At 51.8% G+C, this 25,294-nt stretch overlaps 1 protein-coding gene across 4 annotated transcripts in view; it reads right to left on the bottom strand.

The window, feature by feature from the left end:
- RAPGEF1 (Rap guanine nucleotide exchange factor 1) overlaps positions 1-25,294 on the bottom strand; it is a 139,814-nt gene that overhangs the window by 32,198 nt on the left and 82,322 nt on the right. For 2 of the 4 annotated variants that reach the window (XM_061199716.1, XM_061199717.1), the window contains 7 exons: positions 16,589-16,677; positions 15,732-15,884; positions 15,170-15,293; positions 14,600-14,783; positions 12,974-13,474; positions 7,444-7,646; positions 4,906-5,064 (listed from right to left, as the gene is read on the bottom strand). In XM_061199716.1, the coding sequence (XP_061055699.1) occupies positions 4,906-5,064; positions 7,444-7,646; positions 12,974-13,474; positions 14,600-14,783; positions 15,170-15,293; positions 15,732-15,884; positions 16,589-16,677 (1,413 nt within the window). The remainder of the gene's footprint in view (positions 1-4,905; positions 5,065-7,443; positions 7,647-12,973; positions 13,475-14,599; positions 14,784-15,169; positions 15,294-15,731; positions 15,885-16,588; positions 16,678-25,294) is intronic. The other 2 variants (XM_061199718.1, XM_061199719.1) reach the window with 1 other exon arrangement.

The following is a 25,294-nucleotide window of genomic DNA, read 5'->3' as shown; positions in this document are numbered from 1 at the left end:
TGGGGTGGTATGCTCAGGTCCATGCAGCAAGTAAGGAGAAAGCCTGGTGGGGAAGGGATTGGGGGAAGTGGGGAAGGGATTGGGGGAAGTGGGGAAGGGATTGGGGGAAGTGGGGAAGGGATTGGGGGAAGTGGGGAAGGGACTGGGGGAAGTGGGGAAGGGCCGGGGCAGAGGAGAGAAGCCCGGGGGTGGGGTGGGAGGGGGGCAGGCAGTGATGAGGAGCCGGGGCAGGAGAAAGCGGAGGGAAGGCGGGGCCCGGGACAGGTGGGTGGACGGGCCGGCCAGGCCTCGGAAGGCCTGGCCCTGCAGGGACGGGGTGACACTTCGGTCTGCCTGTGCTGCTTTGTGGGGAAGGAGGGCGGCCGGCTGTGGTGGCAAGGCTGGAAAGGAGGCCACGGTGGCCACACCGGGGGCGGCGATGGGGTGGAGAGAAGGACCAGCGTGGGGTGGGCGACGGGACGGGCCACAGGGCTTGCTGACTGGGCGTGCACGTGTCCCGTGAAAACGAGGTGTGTACGTGGGGCTGGGGGGACACGATGAGCTCAGTTCTCGCCTGGGCAACTTAGTGGACGGGGGGGAACATGCACAGAAATCACCGGGACGGGGGGCCGAGGGCTTTGGCCCGTCCCGCGCGGCAGGCGTGTGTGTGGGGGTGGATCCCTAATCCCAGGGGGCCCAGAGTCTAGCGAGGAGACGACGGCACCCGCCCACTACACTCTGTGGTGAGGCCCCCAAGAATGGGGCAGAGCCTGAGAGTCCACGGCTTCCGGGCACCTGAGTGGCCCCCGGGTTGCCTGGGCCGCAGCAGGTCGCAGAGGGGCCCGCAGAGACTCCCTGGCGGGCGGCAGCACGGCCCTGGCTTGCCCGATGCTGATGGCGCCGGGGCTGCTCTCCAGGAAAGCCCGCAGAGTCGGGCAGGCCGACGAACAACGCCCCCCAGGGGAGGTCAGCTTGGAGACACACCTGCCCGTCCCTGGGCCCCAGTGCTGCCCACGGACACTCCCTCTTCTCTCAGAGTGAGTTCTCTCTAAGCAGGGCAGGAACCGTAAGAAGGTGGCATCAGGAAGAAACAAGAGGCAGGCACGGGAGGCAGGAACACATTTTTCCCAGCAGGAGGGCACATGCTGTGCTGTGCCGAGCGGCCGGCCCCCTCGTGACTCCGGCCCACAATCCCTTTCTCACCCGGCTCCGTCCTCTCTTCTTTCCCGTCTCCTCCCCCTTCCCCGTCTGGCCTCCAGACCTGTCAGGTGCCCCGGTCTCCGGGATGCCTGTGATGGGAGGTCGAGGAGGGGGCCGGACAGAGCGAGTCTCCCCTGGGTGGACCCTGAAGGGCACGCGTGCTGCGGCACCAGAGCCTGAGCCCAGCCCTCAGAGAGTCACTGTCAGCAGCTCCACATGTCTCCCCCCTTTAGACTGAAGCCCTGAACATGACACACCCTTGACTTTGTTACCCGAAAGATTTTTAAAAACAGATGACAGTTATTATGGGTATTTCTGAAGTTCTTAAAACCTGGGTCTTCTAGTAGTTTTACTTCTCCAGAATCATTTCGGAAGCCAAGATGGTAAAGAAAGTATTTCAACAGATTCCTAGCATCCAGATAGATCTCTTGGTGATAGTAAATATCAGTTGGCAAAGAAAGGATGTACCAGAAAATAGTTCAGGAGACGGCGGAAAGTGATTTTTCTAACGTTGCCGTTGCGATACCTGGAGGGCACTGGCAACCCCAACGGTTACTGACAGACTCTCAGTAACACCTTGGTCAAGGGTAAGGTGAATATGGACCCAACCCAAAACTTTCAAGATTGGCACCACTAGGGTTCAGAATGACAGAAAACGCAAGCCAGAGGAGGGAGATGGTGAGGAACCGGCACGTGGGACTTCAGTGGGGGGGTAAGGGCTGGTGCTGGAGGGACGAGAAGGGGGTGGAGGTGGAAGGCGGGCAGGAGCACGGGCTCGGCCGCAGTGAGAACAGGGCAGGCAGCCCAGGGGCTACAAGTGATGGAGGAGAATCCAGGGACAGGAGCAGACGCCAGCACCACGTCTGAGAGCTGTTTCTAGGAGGGCCCGTCACTCAAACCCTTACCAGTGTCGCCAAGGGGCAGGCCCATTGCAAGGCCCGGCAGAATCAGAACAGGAACGAGGGCGTCGGCCTCCCAGCCCGGGGGAGGCTGCACCTAGCTCTCCACGTCATTCTGGCCTCACGGTCACTCATCGTTTCCCTGAACACCTTCTCCTATCAAACTGGTCTTAATACCCTGGACACCACACGCCAGTCCGGCTGCGCGTCTACCTAGGATCGCAGCGCGTGGCGGGAAGGAGGGGGAGTCTGCGGGCTGGGGGCTAAGCAGACCCAGCCGGGGACCGCGAAGAGGAGGGTGGGCGCCAGGCAGGGACGGGGGCAGGAACGCGTCTGGCGGACAAGTGGGGAAAGAGCTCAAGACGGGGCCTGAGCCCCAGAGGGCCGCATCCAGAAGGGAGCAGCTCGGGGAGCAGCTGGTCTGGGCGAAGGGGCAAGACACGTGGAAGGGCTGGCTGCTGCCACTACCCTCCAGCCCGCTCACCCAGGACCTCAGTCCCGCGTGCTTATACTTGAGACAACCTTCCAGAATGTATGCCAGGCCTTCCCGGCCTCATCTTCAGGCAGGGCCCTTGGTGTGAACAACTCTGACTAGACTTCCCTGACCTTTATCTCCCTGAAATCCTAACTGTCCTTCACACCACAACTCAAGCGCCCCTTCCCCACGAAGCGCTGCCTGACACTGTCCTGGCTCCACAGACCATCTGCGACTCTCACGCTGTTACACTCTGCCCGGGCCGGAGTCTCTTTTATGCTCAACTTATTCTGCCTACTCAATTGCAAGGGCTTCTCAAGGATGATGGGGCCATCCTACTCGCTCTGGATCCTTCTTGCTGCCTGACCCGCACTAGGAGAGGCTCCGTGCTTATTGGATTAAACTTCTCCTGGGATCCTGGGAAGAGTGAACAAGAATGCTTTTTCAGCACCTACTTCATTTTACATTGATCAATGCAGGTTTACTGCTCTACAATTCCCTTGGCAAGGTTTTCAGTCTTCCTGTTACATGGCAGAAGTAACAGGTCACTGGACCAAGAACTGTGTGAGGTGTCTTCAGATTTGGCACCTGCTGTATTCCTACGAGGCAGCCCTTGGGAATTCCATGCTGGACTGACAACACAGGCCCAGGGACATTCGGGAATAAAGGGCTGCTCTGAGAGCATGTCAAAGCCCTCTGTCTGGGGCTCATCTTCGAACGTAGCAGAGAATATACGAAGAATACGCTGGTATTACACTAAATCATTTCTCCGGGGTTTCAGCATTTCAAATGTCAAGTGTTGCATACATTTAGGCCATTACTAACAGCTCTTGAGGCCTGGAGGGACTTTCCTTTAAGTGAAATAAAGCACCTTTCTTAGCTCACTCCCCTCAGGCTCCTTTGTGGAGCTGCCGCTGAGAACACAACATTTCTGCTGCAAGATGCCGTAAGACTCCCCTACGTGCCAGGGGTGAAAACCATGACGTACTCATACCCAAACTTAATTAAAATGCCCTCAAATCTTCTTTAATTCTCTAGTAAACAGTCCAATGCATTGACAGTCTTCTACCCCAAACTACTCAAAAGGGATATTGTAGACACTCTTAGGAAAACTCACACTTACTTTCTGTTCACAGAGGGGGAAAAACTGTCAAGAGCTGGGATTGTCTACAGGCCAAGTTTTGCAAGATTTGTGAAAGGAGCTTGCCAGAGGTGCGTGCTGAGGAAACAGAGGGCGTCTGTGCACCAGGGCAGGGCTGGCGGGGGGGGGGGGGGGCGGGGGGCGAGTGGTGTTTAGCCTTTCTACAGCACGGATGCTTGGTGCGGGCTCTAAAAAGCTAGGTCCTAGCACTGAAGGGAGGACTGCGTCCCCAGGGCCTCACAACGGGCAGGCCCAGCTTAAACCGGGCGCTGGATGGCTCCCAAATACGGAAACCGGACAAGACCACACTGGGAACCCAAGCTTGGAGAGGTCTCCAAAAGTCACCAGGTCAACCTCGTCATTCACAGAGGGAAAGGGAAGTGCAAGCAGGTTAAGCCACTTGCCCAAGCTCTCCTGTACAGAATTAGAGCAGAGCCAAGACCAGAATCCAGAACTCTAAGAGAAAGAGCCATAGTAATAAACTTTCTAAGCTTACTATGTGCCTGGAAGTCTCCTATGATTTTACTTAATCCTCCCATTCACGAACTATTGTAAGAGGGAAGGAAAAGTACAATCCCAAAGGACAGAAATTGAGGCCTGGGGAGGATAAATCGATTTTAAGTGGAGCCCAAATGTGCCCCCTTGCCAAGTTCTTTCCCCTGACATCCAGAGTTTCATTGGAACAGATTAATTGGGTCAGCACAGCCGCACTACTAAGCTGTGTCCTAGGCAATGACAAACAGTTACTGTTGTTTTAAGCCACAAGGTTTTGGGGTGGTATGTTACGTAGCAAGGGTTAGCAAAAGCTAACTGATACAGCTCTCAAACTCAAACTCCGTCATGCCGGGTATAACCTGCTCTCCGGGGCTTTGCTTCCTACGTGAGGACTACTCCTTTTTAAACACAGAACACCACAGGGCTGACCCCAGGCCCAGTGTGAGAATGGAATAAAAAGGCCAAACCATCCCTGCCCGTTTATGCCTGGGTGATGGCGTTCCAAGCGTGGCCGCTCACGTTCCCCACCCCACCCGCTCCCACAGTCCTTCGAGCCACAGCCAGCCAACCACGCGTACCCTTTCGCATCTAGTGCAGGGGCCTGCGGAGAGACAGAGCCGGCGACGGGCAGCAGCACACACGGCGGGAGGCAGGAGCGACAAGGGAAAGATCTCGCTCACCGGTTTCCCAGGAGCGAGCAGCAGGGAGCGACTCACCGAGGGCACAGGCAAGTTGCCGTGCCGGCTGAGAAAGGAGTTAGAGACGGACACACTGATGCCCTGAGTGGCACTGCCGTCCTCGGGAGTGAAGGCCACTTTAGTTTGCTGGACACAGTAGGAGACAGAGGAGAAGGAAGAAGCAGCATAGGAGGCCTGCTGGACAGAGGAAGGAGAGAGAAGACAGGGAAGGAGGGAGAAAAGCAGAGAATAGTCAGGCATGTACACATAAACGCTAAACAGGCTGCTACCCGACTCTGTTGGGACATTCTGGAGAGGGATGGCTTCCCGGCCCAGCTCAGGGGTTAAGGATGCCTGCCAAAGGCGACCTGGGTGAGCGGGCACCCTCTTCACTTCTGGGTCCGCTGGAAGTGGCGGTAAGGTGGGAGGAGCCACGCAGACCTGGGTGAGTCCCTGCTCTTCCGCTTATTTCGGCCCCCAGACCCCCTCTGTGGGGTGGCTGTGCTCCGGCAGAGTGCAGAGCGGGAGCCAGGCTGCCTGGGCTTAATCTGAGCCCCGCCATTTGTGACCTGCTTGGCCCCGGGCATTACTCAAAGCTCTCTGTGCCCCAGGTTGTCATCCGTAGGATGTGGGGGACACGGTGCGGGGCGGTATGCATGGAAAGCACTTAGAACCAGCCTCCCTCAGCGCACGCGGGCCAGCAGGTGTAACCAGCACTCTCACTTTTGTCTGGAAAAATGGGGTCACACTTCTTGCGTCTGCACTGGAGAAGGGATGCCAAGCAGCCGGCACAGGGCATGTCACATGTGTGCCCGGGCTTCAGTCAGAGCTGGGCGTGGCTCCCAAATCTTCCACTTCTGGCAGTGGGCTTTGAGTCAGTCTCTCCAGCTCTCTCAGCCTCAGTTTACTTAAAATGGGGGTGCCAGGGGCCATGGGGAGGATCGTGCGACACCATACGAAAGCCCCGGTGCTCACACAGGGCGGTGTTCAACAGGGTGTCGGCCCACCTCCCGGGCCCCCCGGCAGGTCTCTCCCCAGAGCTGCCCTCACCGCCGCCCTGCCACAGGTGAGGCCGTCTGACAGCTTTCTCACGCGGGCTGGGACTCGCGTGCGCTCCTTAGGGATCTCTCCCCAGTGCTCTGACGCCTATGGGCTACACGGTACAGAGAAGATGCCCAAGGCCGGCCGACAGGCACGCGTGCACTCCAGCAGGAGGGGATGAGAAAACTTCACATTTCAACCTAACTGGCCCAGCTGTCCAACCAAACATTTTAGGTCAGAGGTCCCAGGGGCAGGCATTTATATTTCTGTGGTGACAATTCCTTCTTGAAATCCTAGAATCAATTTTCAATTTTTGTTCATATTCGGGCATGTTCAGGTGTCTGGGGGGTGAGCAGGACAGGTGAAAAGCTGAGACCCTGAGCACAACTGCTGAGACACAGCTAGCTGGTGGCAGAACTGCGACCCACGACCCCCAGCCCGAGCCTGGCCTTTCCTCTACTAGACCAGGCTGTCCCCCAAGAGGCTGGCCGTGGCTCTGCGGGGCCAGCCCCAGAGCCCGCTGAGTGTAGGAAGGCTCGGGGACGCCTGGGGCCAGGCATGCTCGAGGCCCAATCACAGCACTGCTGAGGCCCAGACAGTTTCGAGGAGTCACCCAGGGGCCTTTGTCGTCCGGTCGGCAGCTGCCTCCCAGAAAAGTTGGGGCAGCACCTCACGTCCTCTCGCAATGGATAAAAGGCGGCCTGGCCAGCCACGCTGGGCCCCTCGCTGGTTAAATCACTACCAGACTGACCAGCGTAAGAGCACATGCAGCTCTGATAAAGTCCGGACTCCTCTCCTGGAGAACACGGCTGGATGGGACATTTGGATTCCACAACCTGACCAGAGCCCACTCGGTTAGTAAACTGGTGGCAAAGAGAAAAGGGTTGAGAGGCGCACCCGCCGTGCCCCTCGTCTGGTCCCAGAGCCTCACAGCCTGCCCACGGCTGGACAGCCTGCCTCTGTGCCACCTACACGGAGTCCTTACACAGGAGGGGATTTTGAAGGAGGAACGGTGCGCCATGCCTGAAACACAAAGCGGCTCTGTGCAAAGCCATCCTGCTTCAATAGAGCTGGTTCTCACTGGGTCATCCCCGGCCAGGGCGGGGTGTTCAATCACTGGGCAGAGTGAGGCCCATTATGTAAATCAAGTCCACAGATGGCCCTACACAGACAGTGCCCTGTGCTCTGATTGAGTCCCTCCTTTCTGGGAGGTCTATATTGGAGCCAGAGAAGAGAGAAAAAGGACCGTCAATAGAGAAAGCAAACATTCTGAGTACAAGCCAGCCCCAGCTGCAGGGGCTGCTCTGGAAAAGAAAGGCGCCACCCCCCAGGGTGGGGAGATGGTGCAGCAGGAGACAGGCCGCAGCGAGGGCACGGGAGCACGGTCCAGAGCCCTGGCCCGGAAGGAGAGGCGCCAAAACCTGCCCCAGGACCATCCCAGTTGCTAGAGACCCGTCAGGATGAGAGACTGGTCGCTGGGGGTGGAACAGCCAGGGCCACCGGGGGGTGGGGGGTGGGGGTGGGGGGGCCGCTTACCAGCTGCCGCTGCTTGGGGGGCAGGGCGGGGGGCGGGGCGAGCTCCTGCGGGGCGTCCCCGGCGCTGAAGGAGTCGCTGAAGCCGTACACCTCCATGAGCAGCTTGTTCTTCTGCCGGTACACGTGCTCCTTCTGCGGCGTCTGGTAGAACACGGAGGGCTGCGGCTCCGAGTAGTCCTCGAGCAGCTGCATGTAGGCCAGCACTGCGGGCACAGACGGGGCACTGGGCTGGGGACCGCCGCGTCCACACCCCCACCCTGCCCCCTCACGGCGGCCAGGGCGAGGGCCCGGAGAGCCCACCCTGTACGACACTACCACGCGGACACCCGTGTCAAGGCGACGGGAACCCTGACTCGGCGACCATGGCGTGTCACGCGGGGTCACGGCGGAGGTGGTGACGGGGGGAGCCGTGTGTGCGGGGGAGGGGAGGGCAAGGACCTACGGGAACTCCCTGTACTTTCCGCTCCACGGCCCTGGGAACCTAGAACCGCTCGAGGGAAGAGTCTGTTTTTAGAAAGGCGTAGGGGGCACTCCACTCCTTGCTGAGAAGCCCTTGGGGCTTTCCAGCCTCTCCAGGGCCGTGGCCGTGGCCCGGGCGCCCAGCGCACGCTGCCCGTTCCTCTGGCGCTCTCAGTTCCCGGACCACGCTCGGGGCTTTCCGCAGCGCTGTTCCGGCTGCTCTTCCCGCAACCCTGCTGCTACGCTGCCAGGCCCAACTCTTTCCCTCCTTTGGGCCTCGGGCTCAGGTCCCCTGACTTCCATGGAGGCCTCTCACCCCCGGCCCTGCCCCAGCAGCCCCTCCTCGGCCCCACGTTCCCTTCCTTCGGAGGCCTGCCCACGGCGTGTCACGAGCTAGCTGGGCTTTTTTCATTCGTCTCATTTTTCTGAGCACCTACTATGTGTTAGGCACTGACCCAGGTGCTGGGACTACACAGGGGCCAGCAAAGCGAATCCTTCGCCTGTGTGGTGCTCACACCCTCCCCAGGGAGACAGAAAACAGGCCGAGGTGGGGTATGTGTGTCCCATGGAGGACAGTGAAATGGGGTGGCGATGGGGGTGCTTCTCTAGAATAAGGGTGAGGACGGGTGGAAGAGTCTTCCCGGCCAGGCAGAGGCCCACAGCCAGGACGAGGGTCCGGTGGGCAGAGCACAGCTGGTGAGGGGAGAGGGATGACCCAGGAGGTTGCATGGGGCTGTGTGAATGGGGTAAGGAAGCGGGCTTGATGCTGAGTTGGCGGGAACCCACAGAAGGGCCCCCCCACGCCCCGGGTGTGCCCGGAGCTGCTTCGTCTTGGGAAGACAGTTCTGGGCGGCTGTGCTTGCTCAGGTGAAAGGCCACAGTGGGGGTGGGGGGGTGAGAGTGGTTTGGTTCAGGAAGAATCTCCAAAGCAGGTGCAGCAGGACTTACTGCCTCTCACTCAAGAGCTGAAGCTGCAGGAGGGCAGGGACCTTGTCTGTCCTGTCCGCTGCTGTATCACCGGTGCCTAACACACAGTAGGCATCCACACATATTTACAGAATGAATGAATGAAGAGAGCGCATGTCCCCCCAGCATCTGCCCCTGCTCAGTGACTTGCTGAACCAGGCTACAGCCCTGGGGGCGGGTCTTGCAGAGCACCCGCTGGGTAGGCAAGAAATAACAGTCACTAAGCTCAGTTCTCCCCCTCCAAGCCCAGAGGCTGTATGGAACATCCTCTGTACAGAAGGACGAACAGAGAGAAAAGAAGTGCTCACACTGAAACATAAGGATCCTCTCCTCTCTAAAAGCCCTTTAAGAAGCCCTAGCCCCGGTGCTTTGTGACCACCTAGAGGGGTGGGATAGGGAGGGTGGGAGGGAGACGCAAGGAGGAGGGGATATGGGGATATATGTATAGCTGATTCACTTTGTTATAAAGCAGAAACTAACACACCACTGTAAAGCAATTATACTCCAATAAAGATGTTAAAAAAAAAAAAAAAAAGCAGCCCTAGCCGTTGCCACCGCGGCCATGTGTCGCGGAGCCGCGGCCTCACGGCGGAGCTGCCTGCACCTATGGGGCCCGCACGGCGGGCAGGCACCCTCACCGGCAGTGTGGCATCACCGACGGAGCCCTCGGCCGCAGATGGCGGCTCCGTGGCAGGTGTGAAGCCCTCAGCCCTCACGTGAGGGCACCAGCGTATACTTTATTTCTGACTTCTGGTGGTTAGTGATCCAAGCCCCATCTTCTGAGCCAGGCCTTTCTGAAGACTCCAGAGGGCTCTGGGAGAAGTGACAGTCTGGACCTGACAGAGCCGTCATCTGGCGTCTGTAGCTCTGAGGGCTGGACTGGAGCAGAAGCCCTTTCTCCAACCCCAAACTACCTGTGTGGACGGGATCTCGCACCTTACACTCCCTGTCGCAAAGTCGAGGTCAAGGCAGGCCCAAACTGCTCCGCCCTTCCCCTTCTCTAGGTAGCGGAGGAAGCTCCTGGGTGTTAGGGCATCCCCTATACAGACACGTGTTTGGAGGGAAAGGCACCGTTGCGCCCCTCAATACCTGCGTCAGGAATAAGTACTAACTTATTTACAGAGTGACCGCGCATGAACTAAGAGGGAGGTGAAGGGATGCGAGCACCTGCTAGGTGAAGCCAAAGTTCAGATACCAAGAAACCATGGCAAGGACAAGTTTGCAGGGCTTAACTTTGTATTTTCAAATAACCAGAAAGTTGGGCTTAACTGGAGACCTAAACCAGTCAGAAATGAAAGGACAGAGACACTTTGCTGGGGAAGGCAGCCATGAAGGTAGGGAGATGGTCTTTTTCTTCTCTGCACCTCACTGGGGGTCAAGGTAGACAGGAAATGCCTTTCTCCAAATACGTCTTTCTAGCACCCTTCACTGAAAGAGGGGGTTCAACGTTACCTTCTTTCTTTAAAGGAATCAGTAAGAACATCTCAGCTCCAAAAAGCACAGAGTGGAGCTTGGCTGTAAAAGGTGATTTCCCCCATAAAATCGGTGCTTCTCAAAGAGAAGCGCAGCTTGCAGTCCCCCTGGAACCCCACATCGCCTCTTCTCTAACACTGCACAAGCAACACCACTGGGTTCCAGGGGAAGATGCAAACCATGAAGACGATCCCAAATGCCCACGAATTTCTCCCTAAGGAGCCTGAATGCAACCACCTCTGCCTGACCAAAATGGAAAGCTTCAGTAAGGCTGCGATCTTTTCAGGAGCTCCATGAACTCCCTGATGTTGAAGTCCTTGTAGAGAACTGCTAACCAAGCACAGAGAAGCAGCAGCGCTGGTCGCCACCTTCTAGAAACAAGGAGGACCAGTCCATTTCAAAGGCAGCCCAGCACAAGGGCCCAGAGACTACAGCGGCCGGCACCACTGGGAGTGCCGAGTGGGCACCTGGGGCTGTGGGCAGATGGTGATGAGGAAGCTTGTCTGGCACAAGGGGCTCACAGGGCCGGGGACCCTCAGAGCAACCCAAAGGACGGGGATGCTCTCTGACACCGAGGCTGCGCGTGCACAAGCTTTGTCCAGCGTTAGCCAAGTATAAAGATGATGATGATCTCCTCCTTTCCTTCAAAGCAACTCTGTGAGGAGTTTTCCACGGGGTTGCAGATTGGAACTCTTCAAGGGTCCCCTCGGGAAGCGAAGAGCAGACCTGAGACTAGGACTAAGCCTCGGGGAGCCTCAAGTCGGGGGTCCTTTCACAGGGCACTGAGGAGACCACTGGCTGCGCAGGGGTTACTACTGTAAGCTGGCACAGGGCTCAGGGAGGTGGGGGGAGGCCTTCCTCCTCAGCCTAGGAGGCAGTGAGCTGAGCTAGGAAAACACTGCTCAGAAGCCCACATCTGCCACCCACTTCCTTGCCGATCTGATCTTGGGCAGAGGCTCAGTTCCTTTGAGCTCCAGTTTCTTCAGCTATAACAAGGGGGCTAATGACACCCGGCCAGCCAGGAGGTTGGTAAGGACGAATACGACAGAGTACGTCAGAGTATGTCAAGCTTCAGCCCAGGGTGCCACACCGGAGGCGCTCAGTAGATTTTAAAGGTTTACAGGCACAAGAGCTACAGACATTGACGGATGACACAGAGCCTAAAAATGGATGCCTAAATTAATAGGAAGTATTTTTAGCCACAGGAGACTTGAGGCTAGTCAAAAGGCAACAGTGGACGCCTCGCCCTTTCCTTTTCTTTTCTGCCTGAAGCCGGCTGCCCACACCTGGTCTAAGAGCTCAGACGGCGAGGCTCCTGGCTCCCCAGCCAGGCGACACCACAAATCTGCTGTGGTTTGCACGGATGCAAGCCTGCTCTTGGTCTAGGTCCAGAAGATTCCTAGGAAAGGACAGGAAAGGGTGCGAGCTCTCAAGGGCACGCTGCTCAAGTCAAGGCCAGGTGGGTGCAGGGGAGAGGTCCATAGCTCTTTAGACACCTGTGCGTGTAGACAGAGAGGCGCAGAAGGAGACGTTCCTGGCGTTGCTGTTTGCAGCTCCCTCTACTAGCGGCCTGCTTTCTAGTGAGTGAACTTACATGACAGATGGGAATGACATCATTAGCCCTACAGAGCCAGCTCTCCCTCCAGCTGGGGGACCATACCACCGAGGCCATTATACAAGCTGGGCGACACCCAGTGCGGTAACTAAGGCCAGGTCTCCCCTTCTGAGAACGGGCCGCTCTCGGCAGGGCCAATGAGACGCTCTCACTTGGGAATTTGGAATGGATACTCAACTTCCAGGTCACAGAAGTCATCTGATGGATGTTTCCACCGAGGCCAGGGAATCCTGGGGCTGTGGGCTGATGTGGCCACACACATATCGAAACACTGACAGCCAGTCTGCCCAAGGAAGACGAGGCAGAGCTGTGCGGGTGACGTGGGGAGAGGGCGGGGCAGAGAGATAGGCAACACAGAGCAGTCGGGGAGCCAGCAAAAAAGCGAATCCCTGCAGAATTCTACTTAGGACCTTGGAAAATATTCAAAATACAAAAATCCAAAATTTCAGCTCTACCCCTGGGCCCTAATAACATCATATATCAGAATATCTGGCCCAAGAAGTGTGCTCAGCAACTCCAACCAGGCAATCCCAGATTCCAAGTCGCTATGTGACATTTCAGTGTCTGCAAACAGAAGACAGAGCAGTACCAGGGTTCTCTCTAAACAGTCCCCTGCATTTCACGGAGCCTTAGAAAACCCCTGTGGGTGCCATCAGGGCTACTTTAATTCAAACGTCTGTTCTGCTTTACCCAGATGTAATGCCGTGATATTTGTTTCTCTTTGTCACCACGTGTTCAGGCCAGAAGGTCAACTGACTGCCATCTACAAGAGGCCAAATACTCTGTGGAGACCAGACCTGAGGTTCTGTCGAGACCAAAAGGAGAGGTCAGCTTATCAGGCTTTAAAAATGGTCCCCAGTATTGACAACACAAGGCTCCTGTAAGTGTCCACATACCTGTGGTTCTACCTTTTATGAAATTACGAGGCCACTGGTTTGATTCTGATCTAATGTTTCAATAAAACACCATTTTAGGTTACAAAAGGTGCTTCCCGACAACAGCTCAACAAAAGCTTACTGTGTTTGTTTTTCTTCTCTGGTAGAGGAGGAGGTTTTTCTGGGTCACCCGTTGATTCAGGAACAGTGAAATCACCCACAAATTCGACAGAGGCTGAGGAACCTCCTTGCTGAAAGGGAAGAATAGCAGCAAAGGGCGTGAAGGGGACGGACTGGACCGAGGCCGGGTTCTGCAGGTCCTCCTCGGAGATGTTGTCGTACTGCGAGGGGTGCCGCTCGTAGGACGCCCTGCAGCCAGAGCTGTCCGCCGTCTGGGAGGACGCGCTCCTGCGCTTCTTCTCGGGAAGAGCAGGCGGCACGTCCATCTGCTGCCCTGGGGCCGAGGGCCCCTCTGGCTGGGGACAGCTGCCCAGAGGCAACTGGAAAGGATGGCCAAGAAATGGAGACCCAGACTCCCCCAAGGACTCTGGCAACGGGCTGAGGTTACAGGCCACTTGCTGAGGTATCTGGTCTGCGTTAGAGAGGTCTTGCTGGAGGAATTCGTAGTCAGGGTCGTAATGATCTGCATTCACAACAGGAGAAACATACTGTGAGCCACCAGCCCCCACAGAAAGAAAAGATCCCACCCTTCTTCCTTGACCCAATGCTGCTCATTAGAGAGTGACCAAAACACATCTCCCGTCTCATCCACAAAGACTCTCACTTTACTTTATATTCTTCATTTTTCTCCTGCTTATAAAAGTAAAACCAGATGGGAATTTGACTGTTTGCTATCCAATTCTTTGTACTATCCTGGATTTTTAAAAGTTTCTTACTTAAAAAAAGAAAAATGCATGACCACTGTAGAAAAGGTGGCCAAAAAACCCTATTGAGAAAATAAAAATCACCCACAATCCCATAATCTAACTATAATCTCTGCTTACCATTGGATGCATTTCCTTAAAAGTCTTTTTTCCCTTGGATTCTTTTTTTTTTTTTTTTTAAACTCTGAGAAAATACTATATAAGTAGTCTTGGATTTTGTCCGCTGATCATTATATCATAATTGGTTTTTAATACAGCTATGTATTATTCCACCAAATGGATGTATCATAAGTCTCCTGATTTCCTACCACTGAGTAGTAGATTCTTTCCAGTTTATCATCATTACTCTTAATAATGCTGAGATTAATGTCTTTGGACAGAAATCTTGCCATAAATCTCTGATTATGTTCTTAAGATAAACTCTCATAAGTGAAGTATCTAGTTCGCGGGACATGAACAGCTCAGTGCTCTGTAAGCCTCCTGCCAAAGTGCATGCCAGACCCTCATCGGGCCCCACCGCCCGAGGTCAGCACGTGCTGTTCACTCGCCTTGGCCCTCCGTCAAAAGTGGTCAGGGGCTCTGAGCACAGATGGCTCTGAATTCTGGCAAAGGGGGTCAAATGACACATGGACAGACTAACCGAAGTGACAGCTACCATTTCAGTATCTCCCATGGGGTTTCACACTGCTACCCCATTTAAACTTTCAACCCCCTTCACAGACAGACACTGGTATCCTCATTTTGCAGACGAGGAAACTGAGGCTCGGATTTTGAATGACTTGGCCAAGGTCAGCAGAGCCAGTGACTGGCATCACTGTCTGAGCCCAAAAAAGCCACCGAGAGACGACGAGCCAGCAGTGGTGACGGAGGCGCCGGCAGCTCACCTAGTGTTTCACAGCTTGTGTTCCGGGAGCACTGCCCGCTGTCCCTGTCCAGAGAGGACAGCTGCTCGTCCGACTTGCTGAGCTTGCCTATGCTGCTGCAGGGGGACAGGCGGGGCGACTCGCCGCCATATGAGTGGCTGCCTCCCGACAGTCGTCTCTGTGCGTAACAGTCCACGTCAAAATCCTCCCGGGCAAAAACGAAAACAAACGAAGTCACTCCTGGGAAATGGTGGCAGAGACCAGGGGAGGGAGCCGGTACGTTTACTCGGAGAAGGAAATACTGGCAAGCTCAGCAACCCGCTGGAAAGGCCCGTCTTTGCTGTAGGCTGTAAACACCACTTCTGCGCCTTCCGAGAAAGAGGGCCTCTGCGAGCGCTCGGAGCTCAGTGAGAGGGAGGCCCTGGGGCCGGTCTCAGCCTCCCCACCCCGTGAGGGAACTTCCACCCCCGGGGGGAGAGCTCCTCCTGTGACCAACGCCAGGGACTGAAGACCACTGGGTTTCTCTCAGCTTCAGGAACCAAATCCCCAAACCTGAAGCCTTCCTCTGCCTTTCTAGATGGGGCTAATTACCTGCCTATTAATTCCAACAGGCAAACTGGAGCCACTGGTGGCTCGACTCATGGGGGCCACGACGGCCACTCGGGTAGGGGATGGAGCCGACTGTCTCTTCTTCGGTGGCAATGCTGGTGGAGGACTGAAACAGAGCAAGGAACCCTATCAAACCAGACACCCCACAAAATGCTTTAAACACATACTGGGGTATGGGAGGTGGGTTCTTTCATTATCAGACACTTCACACCTGCTTTTCACACTTTCAACTCCCATCCCATCAGTGCCAAAAAACTAGTATCCAAAGTCCTTGCTTTTCTTTTCGTAACAAATGGTACCAGTTTTTGCTTGGCTAAGGCTAAAGGCAAGCGGTTGGGAGTTCTCAGGGTGCGGGGCAAGGGAGGGCGCTGGGCCAGGCTCGCGTCCTCCGGAGACGCCCCTCCGGAGGAAGGTCAAACCGCCAAGGTGCCTACAGAGCAGGTTCTGACCCTAATGGCACCGTCTTCTTTTTGGCTCATCCTACCCATCCATTCATGAAATTATGACATAAACAGAGGAGGGTGCTAGAAAAACAGAAAATTACCTATTATCAACCACACGAATGCCAGGTAAGGGGGGTTTGGGGGGCGCGACCTCTTCATCCGTGGAATCTGGGAGCCCCTCGGCCGACTGCGACAGGCCGGTCGTCTTGTTTAGAATCTCCATCTCTCGATCTGTCAGGGGGAGCTCAGACTGGCTGGAGAGTTGAAGAGAACTCGGGGTTACAGAAGGCCACAGAGAAGGTCCTGAGAGCGTGAGGATGTGACCAGGGCAGGGAAGTCACGGGGGGACAGGGACGGAGGAGCAGACACTGTGCCCTGGGCTCCAAGGCAGAGATGGGGTTTCAAGTCTGGTTCGATCACCCACAAACAGCGGAAGCTTGGCCAAGTCCCCCTGCCTCTGCACCTCAGTTTCCTCATCTGTAAGAGGAATCTCTGGACTAGACGATGTTCTAAAATGCTCCAAGTGTAGGTTTTACGTTTTTACTAGGGGCTTGTACTAGAAATTACTGCAAGGCCTTACAACTGTCCACATTACCCTCAGTTTCCTTTCTTGATAAAGCTAAATGCTCTCAAGTCAAACCCCTAAAACCCAACCCTTCAAAGTTCTTTCTAATTATGGGAGGAAGCTGGTCAAGAAAAGTGCAGGTGGGTTTTGACATCACACACTATCCTTAGAAAAGGTCATGCTGACTATTAACCTGGAGACCAGGCAATTCTTCAAAATGGGTGTGAGCGACACACACTTTAAAGTAATGCAGGCTCTTACCCAGAATTCACTGAGAAGGGAATGTGGGCCTCACAGGGCCTGCCTGATGTGGGCTCCGGACCTGGCTCCCCTTCTTTCTCAAGTGTAGATCAACCGTGACCCCAGATACTGGAGGGTCTGGTCAGCACTCACCCGTCGGGTTTGCAGGCTGGGGAACTGGGTTTCACTGGGCTTGTTGGAGACGGATGCCCCTGCTTCTCGATGGTAAGTCTGACCAGCTCCTACACCCCGCACAAGAGAAAAGCAGTGAGACACGAGGAAGGTTCCTCACCGTGAATGTTCCCAACCAGGTGGGTCAGCTGTCTGTCCTCCACTGCCCCCAGATTCCTCACTCACCATAAGTGTGAGTATGATTTGACTTAGGTAATCTGCCTGACTTCCCAAAATGTCCCCTACCCTCCAAAAATACCTGCACAGCACATCGAAAGTTTCAAGTGCATAAAGGCACTTCCTTTTGGAAGGGGGAAATGAGAAGCCTCACTGTCTCAGAATGACTAAGTTCATCACACAGATCAAACTCCTGGCAGAAAAACTGCCAGTCAGTTTGTGGAGGAAGAAGTACTACCCTTTAGTTCTCTGAAGCCATTATACGATGTGCAGGATGCTGCCTACTAACAATCAAACCTCTGGTCTTGGGGAAGGTGGTTTCCCAGAGTGAGCTGGCCATGGGTGTGGCAGCAGCTGGTATCCTGAAATGACTAGGGGGAATCTTTGTCAATGGACAGAAAGTTTAGGGCATATTACCCAGCAGAGAAATGACTTTAGAAAATATTTTTTTAAATAGGAAAAAAAAAAGAGGTGATTAGGGCCTACTTGGTTTTTTCAACTAGAATGCATTTTCCCCCAGTTTGATGAGCTTTGGTGATTGCATACACCATGTAAGAATCACTCAGAAATACAGAACGTTCCCACCGCCCTCTCCAGTCAATCTGCGCCCCCCCCCGCAACCACTTTTCCACTTCTGCTTCTTGGATCACTTCTGCCTAGAACTTGAAATAAGTGGAACCATACAGCATGTACTCTTTGGTGTCCCTCTTCCTTTTCTGAACAGCTTTATGCCATAAAATTCAGCCATTTAAAGTGTGCAATGCAATGGTTTTTAGTCTGCTCACAGTGTTGTACAACCATCAACACAATCAATTTTAGGACTCATTATGACTTCCAAAACAAACTCTGGACCTTTCAATGGTCCCTCCTCATGTCTCCCCAGCCCTCCCGGACCCACAACCACTAATCCCCTCTCTCTCTCTATTCGTCGATCCTCTTTTGCTCAGTGTAAACACCCACGTCTCTGTGTGCATAAGTAGTGTTCCTTGATGTTGCTGAGTTCTATTCCAGTATATGGATAAACCCACAATTTCTTCACTCGTTGTCCTGTTGATGCACACCTGGGTAAGACCTACATGTGTCACATGAGAAGTTCAGGCTTTCAGTATGAACGTCTATTTCTAAAGTTACAGAGGAGGCAGCAATGGAAGAAAGGTGGGTAATACAGCAGTGTGCCCCCAAATTGGACTGCAAAGCCTCTCCCAACTCAAAACACCCCACACAGGAATCCCGACAAGTGTGGTAAGGCAAAGAGTTAATATGATGGATGGAAGTAATGCTTTGGATAGCCTTTCTAAAAGGTGACTTGTCAGTATACATAAAAAGCTTTAAATATTTGCATACATTTTATAATAATTTAGCCCAAGGAAAATGACACGGATGTGTACAAAAATTAAGCCACAAAGAACCGTCACCACAGCATTATGTGTAACAGGTAAAATCAGACTACTCAATATTCCATAATTAAATATTCAATACTAGGTACTGATTATATAAATTAAGATAGAATTAAACAATGGACCATTATATTACCATTAAAAAAAACTCACAACAAGAATATATGATAGTGTGGAAAGACAATACAATGTTAAGTGGAAAAACAGCCCAGATGGTACACTGGTGTACACATAGTATGTTTTGGAAACAAAACAAAACCAAGAACACACGTATAGGAAAAAATATGGCTATGAAACACCCCTTATTTTCTTGTTTTTGCTTCTCTGCTTTTTCTTACTTTGCTACAATGAACATGTATTACTTCTGAAATACTAATTAAAAGAAAAATAAGGCATACTCCATATAATCAGAATCAGTGTCACCCCACGCTGTCATAGTTTCGATGTCTATTCCGGGAGAAACGTGGAGGGTTGAGATCGCCAAGAATCAAGTACGGGAAGAAGAAAGGAGAAGGTTGGCATTTTCCTGTTATCACCATCTAGGAGTTAAACATAATCTCGCAAATATGTAAGGAACAGCTAACTAGCTGGCGATTACAGACAAGGTGGAGAGACAAGAGACGACGTAATGAGAAGAGAGAGCAAGTGGCGTGGAGGCAGGCCCCCTGCACCCCATCGCCTGGAGCAGGATGGGGAAGGCCGCTCATCCAGCCCATCACCAGGCCACACAGAAGAGCACCGCGGCATGAGAGGGAGTCCAAGTGTCTTGGAGGCGCCACACTCAGCTCGCTCTCCTCACAAGCAGGGCAAAGCAAAAGGGAGGAGCCTGGACGCGTGCATCTGCTGAGGCAGGACAAAATTCCACTAATTCTTCACTGAGTCCTGAGCAATTATAATTAGAATGCTATCTTTCTGGAGAGGCAGCTGTGTGAACTCAACTGAAGAACGACGGCAGAAGAACCACGCAATGACAAGCACACATGGGCAAGTGTGCACCCGAATTCCAAGACGAAGTCAGATCCCAGCACTTACCCTCCTTCCCCCCAGGCCCAACGAGACCATCACAGGAGGGGGCAGCTTTCCATAGGCACCACGACCTTCCAGCCCAAACACAAACACACCGGCCAGAAGGTCTTCACTCTCAACCTGGCTTCTCGCTCACAGGCAGAAGGGCACCCTTAGAAGGTGCACGTACCCGACGACCGTGCCAGCACCCTCATCTCCTTCAGAGCCCACCGTCTGTAACCTGGCCAGAGCCCAACTCCCCCTACTGCAGCCAGATTTCTGAGAGGATGTCAGACTTTCCAGTCCTCCTGAGGCACAGGTTCGGAAGGACTGAGAGAGACGGCACGTGAGACTGTGTCCAGAGCCGGCAGCTGTAAACCAGACAACTGCCGGTTCACCGAAAAGCAGTTTTCAAAAGCCCGAAAGGTACATGGAAGAGTACCTTTCTAAATACACAATACTTTATTTCCATGTTCATTTCATTCATATTGAGAGTGATCACAGAGACACTTCCATCTTAGATGACCTTCATCCAGTCAAAGCCCAGCTCGGTGCTCAGGTAAGAAACGGTCCTATCTGTTTCTGCCTCCTCGGCCCCTGCCCGGCAGAGGGGACACGGGCTGCACGAGGAGAGGCCCGAGTCCTCCAGGTTCACACACGTTAACTGGGAAGCGCCCCACCCTGCAGCCTGGGCCCGCTGCTCCTGCTCAGGCCGCGTCCCGACCTGCCACCGTCTACCCTCTATCACCATGGGGTCCTGTGCTCATGGCCATGACAGCCCCTCTACCGGTGAGCGGTCCTAAGACAAGTTCTTCACCAAAGACACTGGGTACAGGCCAGTGGGGAGTTTCCTGTAACTGAAGTGGCATAACGCAGTCACAGGGCTGTCCAGCCCCAGTGTGACCTTTATGGTGACAACAGGGGACCTTCCCTGCCCACATCCTAAGCGGGGGTGAGGCAGCGACAGAGCAGAGGAAGTGCCTTCCTCCTCACACGTGCTCGGGAGGAGACAGAGCCCTAAGCAGACGAGGTGCCAGAGGGCACTGGCCTGGCGGGTGACTCCTCAGGTCAGCTCCCGGAGGCTCACAGCAGCCTAAAAACAAGGCAGCCAGAGGAGGTCCCAAATTCCACACTGAACGATGCTGAAGAGACCAGCCCAGAAGCAGTGCCAGGCCCGGCTGGCATGGGGGGAGGGGCATAATTTTAAAACTGGGCAATTGTGTCTTCAAAACAATGAGTTGGGGCCAAACACTACAACTCGAACAATAAAAGTTTTCAGGGTTCACCCCAAAAAAGGCCCTAAACAAGCTTACAGATTATTGAAAGACCTTCTCTTGACATTTGTAACTAAGTAGAACACGTGTGGGCCCAGAAAGGAGATGCCGCTGCTACAACTCCTAGCTGGACAGGATGTCCTTCTACTCCCAACACCCTTGAGAATGAAAAAGCAGTAAATGTTCAGTGCAGTTCTTCAGGTTAGCAGATTTACTAGAAAAAATACTTAGTGAACTGCTCAGAAAGTAGGCTGGGGAGGGCTTATCTTCGTTTAAGCCACCCTATTATTTTGAAAAAATGTTAACAACAAAAGTACCCCTAAACCCTGAGTGTATGAAGCTGGAATAGAAGCATGATGATTTCTCTGACTTATGAAAGTATATCCACAACATTCCTACATGGCAATTTCCTACTACACATAACCCGCTGTCTCTTCCCCCTTTCTTCTTCCCTCTCCTTCTCCTCCTTTGTAAAGCAGTGGAATACTCAGACACTGCACACAGGAAATACTCAAATACATGCCACATAAGATGGACCATGTAGACACACCAAGAAGAACTATTTCAAATGACTGCAAAATGATGGGTAACCTGAAAGTCAAAAATAACTTTGAAACGTCTTTAATACTTTCTAATAATCATACTGATGGAGGTGGTTACTGTTATTCTGAGACTGTTGTGTTTGTATTGTGAAGAAACAAATGAGTCAAAAAAAAATGTTGATATTTTTTAAAACAGGGATTTTCAGTGTGAGAGGAAGAAAATTAAGATATAAGCTTGATGAGGTTATGTAAAAACCAGTATAAATTCAAGATGTATTTTCTCTTAAAGAAACTAAACATGTGATCAATGAGTAGCAATGAGGAACCTGGAGTGAGGTCTCTAAACATCATTCCCCAATAAAGGGAACCAGAGCTCCTTAAAGGAATGGCTGATTCCAGGTCGGTGGTAAGAAATGTACAAGGTAATTATAACTCAATAACAAAAAAAAGATAAATAACACAATTTAAAAATAAGCGAAAGACTTGAATAAACATTTCTCTAAATAAGATATACAAGTGGCCAATAAGCACATGAAAAGATGTTCAGCATCATTAGCCATCAGGGAAACGAAAATCAAAAACCACAGTGAGATACTACTTCATACCCACTAGGATGGCTGCGTCAAAAAAAGCCAGTGATAACAAGTGCTGGTGAGGATGTAGAGAAATTGGAACCCTCACGTACTGTTGGTAGGGATGTAAAATGGTGCAGTTGCTTTAGAAAATAGTCTGGTAGTTTGTTACGAGATCAAACACAGAGATATTATATGACCCAGCAATTGCAGTCCTAGGCATATACCCAAGAGAAATGAAAACATACATCCACACAAAAACTTGTACCTGAGTGTTTGCAGCAGCATTACTCAAGATTGTCAAAATGTGGAAACAACTGAGATGTCCAAATGTCCATGAATAAATAACGTGTGGTATATCCATGTAATGGAATATTATTTGGCAATAAAAAGAAATGAAGTACTGATACATGCTACAACATGGATGAACTTTGAACACATTATGCTAAGTGACAGGAGTCAGTCACAAAAGGACCCATAGTATAGGATTCTATTTATATGAAGTGTCTAGAAGAGGCAAATTTAGGGACTTCCCTGGCGGTCCAGTGGTTAAGACTCTGCGCTTCCGCAGGGGACGCGGGTTTGATCCCTGGTCAGGGAACTAAGATCCCGCATGCTGCGTGACATGGTAAAAAAAAAAAAGAAAGGCGCAAACTTATAGAGACAGAAAGTTAGATTAGTGGCTGCCTAAGGCTGGGGGAATGGAGAAAAATGAGGGCAGGGTATGGGGAGAGTACAAAGGGTATGGGGTTACTTTCTGAGGCAATGAAAATGTTCTAAAGTTGACTGTGCTGATGGCTGCACAACTCTGTGAATATACTAAAAATCACTAAATTGCTTTAAACTGGGTGAACTGTATGGTATGGGCGTTATATCTCAATAAAGCTATTACCACAAACACACACAAGTAAGTACAAGATGAACCTGGAACACCTTTTCATATCCCAAAGTGAGAAAATGATCAAAGACTTCTGGGGTCACGTCAAAATGAACTCAGGAAACAATGTGAAGAAGCTGTCACTGTTCAAAGATGGGACTTGAGCATCACTAAGGATAATAACTGCAATGGACTGGACATATAAACTATGTTTATTTACATCCCTGAGCTCAGAATGCTATATTAAAAAACTCAATCCAGGGCTTCCCTGGTGGCTCAGTGGTTAAGAATCTGCCTGCCAATGCAGGGGACACGGGTTCGAGCTCTGGTCCGGGAAGATCCCACATGCCGTGGAGCAGCCAAGCCCGTGCGCCACAAGTACTGAGCCTGCGCTCTAGAGCCCGCGTGCCACAAGTACTGAGCCCGTGTGCCACAACTACTGAAGACTGCGTGCCTAGAGCCCACGCTCTGCAACAAGAGAAGCCACCGCAATGAGAAGCCCGCGCACCCCAACGAAGAGTAGCCCCCGCTCGACGCCACTAGAGAAAGCCTGTCCGTAGCAACGAAGACCCAACACAGCCAAAAATAAATAAATACAAATAAATAAATTTAAAAAAAAACCAAAACCTCAATCCAATGCTCATGTTAGATGATGCTAAGAAACACTCATTTTGATAACTGGTAAATGAAGGAAGGAATTTAAGCACTGATCCTGCCTTTCCCCTGAGAATTATAACACAGGATAACCTTGATTGACAAGGGGAGGTCTCTTTTAGTGTATTCCGGCTAAGGAATGAGGAAGGGATGGCAGAAAGAATTATAATGTCATCATTTTGCAACTCCAAGGAATTAACCGATCTAGGCAATAACCATCAACGGCTATTAATATCAAAAAAGGAAAGATGCCTCTAGATGGAAGTGCAGGGCAGCACCTAGGAAACATTCTTTTAGATACAAAAACAAGAACCTGATTCAGCCTAGTTTTGCAGGTAATTCAAGGGACAGAGGAACATGTTAAATAACACTGCATAGATGTAATCAGCAAAACCAGAGTGTAGGAGACTTCTCAGAGAAACAACCCTTCCTTAAAAAACAAACAAACAAATAAGTTGCAAGGAGAAAAATACAGAGAAGGGAGAACTTTAGACAAATATTAATGAGTTATAGTGTTTGGACTTTATTTGGATCTGAAATTGAAAACCAAACTGTTTGAAAACAGCAAACTATACCCTGCAGGCCAAATCCAGCCCAGGGCTTGCTTCTGTAAGGCCCTCAAGGTAAGAATGCTTTGTTTAAAAAAATTAAATTAAAACAAACAAAGAATATGCAACAGACCAATATGCAGCAGAGACTATGTGTAGCCCCAGAAGCCTAAAATATTTACTATCTGGCCCTTTACAGAAAAAGTTCGCCTTGTTCTAGAGATATGCACTAAGGTATTTACAGATGAATGGACATGATGCCTGGAATTCGCTTCCAAATAATCCAGGGGAGTAGGAAGAGGTCTGGAAGAAACAAGACTAGCCAACTGTGGAAGTTCTGTGATGGGGCTTCATTATACTGCTCTCTTTTTTGCAAATGTCTGAAATTCGTCATAAATAAAAATTTTAAAATAGGCTGATAAAGGAATAAAAGAGGTGGCTCATCTGAAATGTCAGTGTGGTAGAGATAGCTAGCTGCCCCACAGTATCTGCTCTTCCTTATTAACAGAATTTTACTTGGGCATATGACCAAGTTCTGGCCAATAAAATGTTAAGTGAAAGTTCTGTGAGGCCTTTGAGGAAGCACCCCTAAATGGAGAAGCCACAACTTCCTACTCTGTTTTCTTCCTGGCAGGTGGAATGTAGTCATAATTCATGGAGACTGTAACAGCCATTTTGGACCATGAGGTGGAATCCATGTGTTAAGATGGTGGGAAAGCAGGATAGGAGACCACATCCCTGGCCATTTTGTGAAAATGCCACGCTAGCCTTGGACTGCCTGCCTATCTGTAGGCTTCTTATACGTGAAGGAGAAATAAAGTTCTATCTTTTGAAGCCAGTATTATGCTGGATTTTCTTGCAGTCAAGTCTAACCCTAAGTGATACAGTCAGGAAAATATTTCTTTCAAAATATTCCTGCTATTCAAGGTGAATCTGGTATACAAGCCCAATTTTTGGGTGGTGATGGTTAAATGACAGAACTGCAAGTATTCCAAAGTTTCCTCCCAGGTCAGTGTTTTTTTTTCTTCCAATTAAAAAATGTGTGTGTGTGTGTGTGTGTGTGTGTGTGTGTGTGGTGGGGGAAGAGGCTGGAGGTCAGGGGAAGAGGCTGGAGGTCTTAGAAGGGAGATCCAAGAAGGTCTGCAGAGATGGTAAAGCAGAGTCCAGAGAGATGGGTAAGAAGCTGTACATTTGAGATAAGAAGAAAAGCTGAAAAGGTGAAATTAGGAAGAGTTGGGGTCTTGGTTTTGAAAGGACAAACTCGTTTATCTGTTTGACCTTGAGAAGCTCAGTCCTCCAACAGCCAAGACCTAGGCTGGAGGTGGTTCCTATAGCAAAGGGAAAGTGAGGGCCTTTGAATTCCTTCCAGAGAGCCATGACCATCTGAGTCTCAGGCTCCCATTGGTAAAGCACCTGCCTGGGTCAGATTAGATAATAAAAGAGGTCCATCCTTCGACCTGAGTTAAGTTGCCCAAGGTTACAGAGCTAACAAGTGGCATTTACATGGAGGTTTAAATGATAGACGGTACTGCACATTCAGGGACAAAAACAAAGTAATCCTGCTTTACAACACTTTTTCTACCCTCAAAAGCAAAATTCTATTTAACAAGTGAATGAGTAACTTGGAAGATGGTGAGTCAGT

The sequence above is a fragment of the Eubalaena glacialis genome, chromosome 9 (assembly GCF_028564815.1).
Source record: "Eubalaena glacialis isolate mEubGla1 chromosome 9, mEubGla1.1.hap2.+ XY, whole genome shotgun sequence".
Lineage (NCBI taxonomy): Eukaryota > Metazoa > Chordata > Mammalia > Artiodactyla > Balaenidae > Eubalaena > Eubalaena glacialis.
Note: the sequence above shows the minus strand (reverse complement) of the source record. Positions and strands in the feature narration are given on the sequence as shown.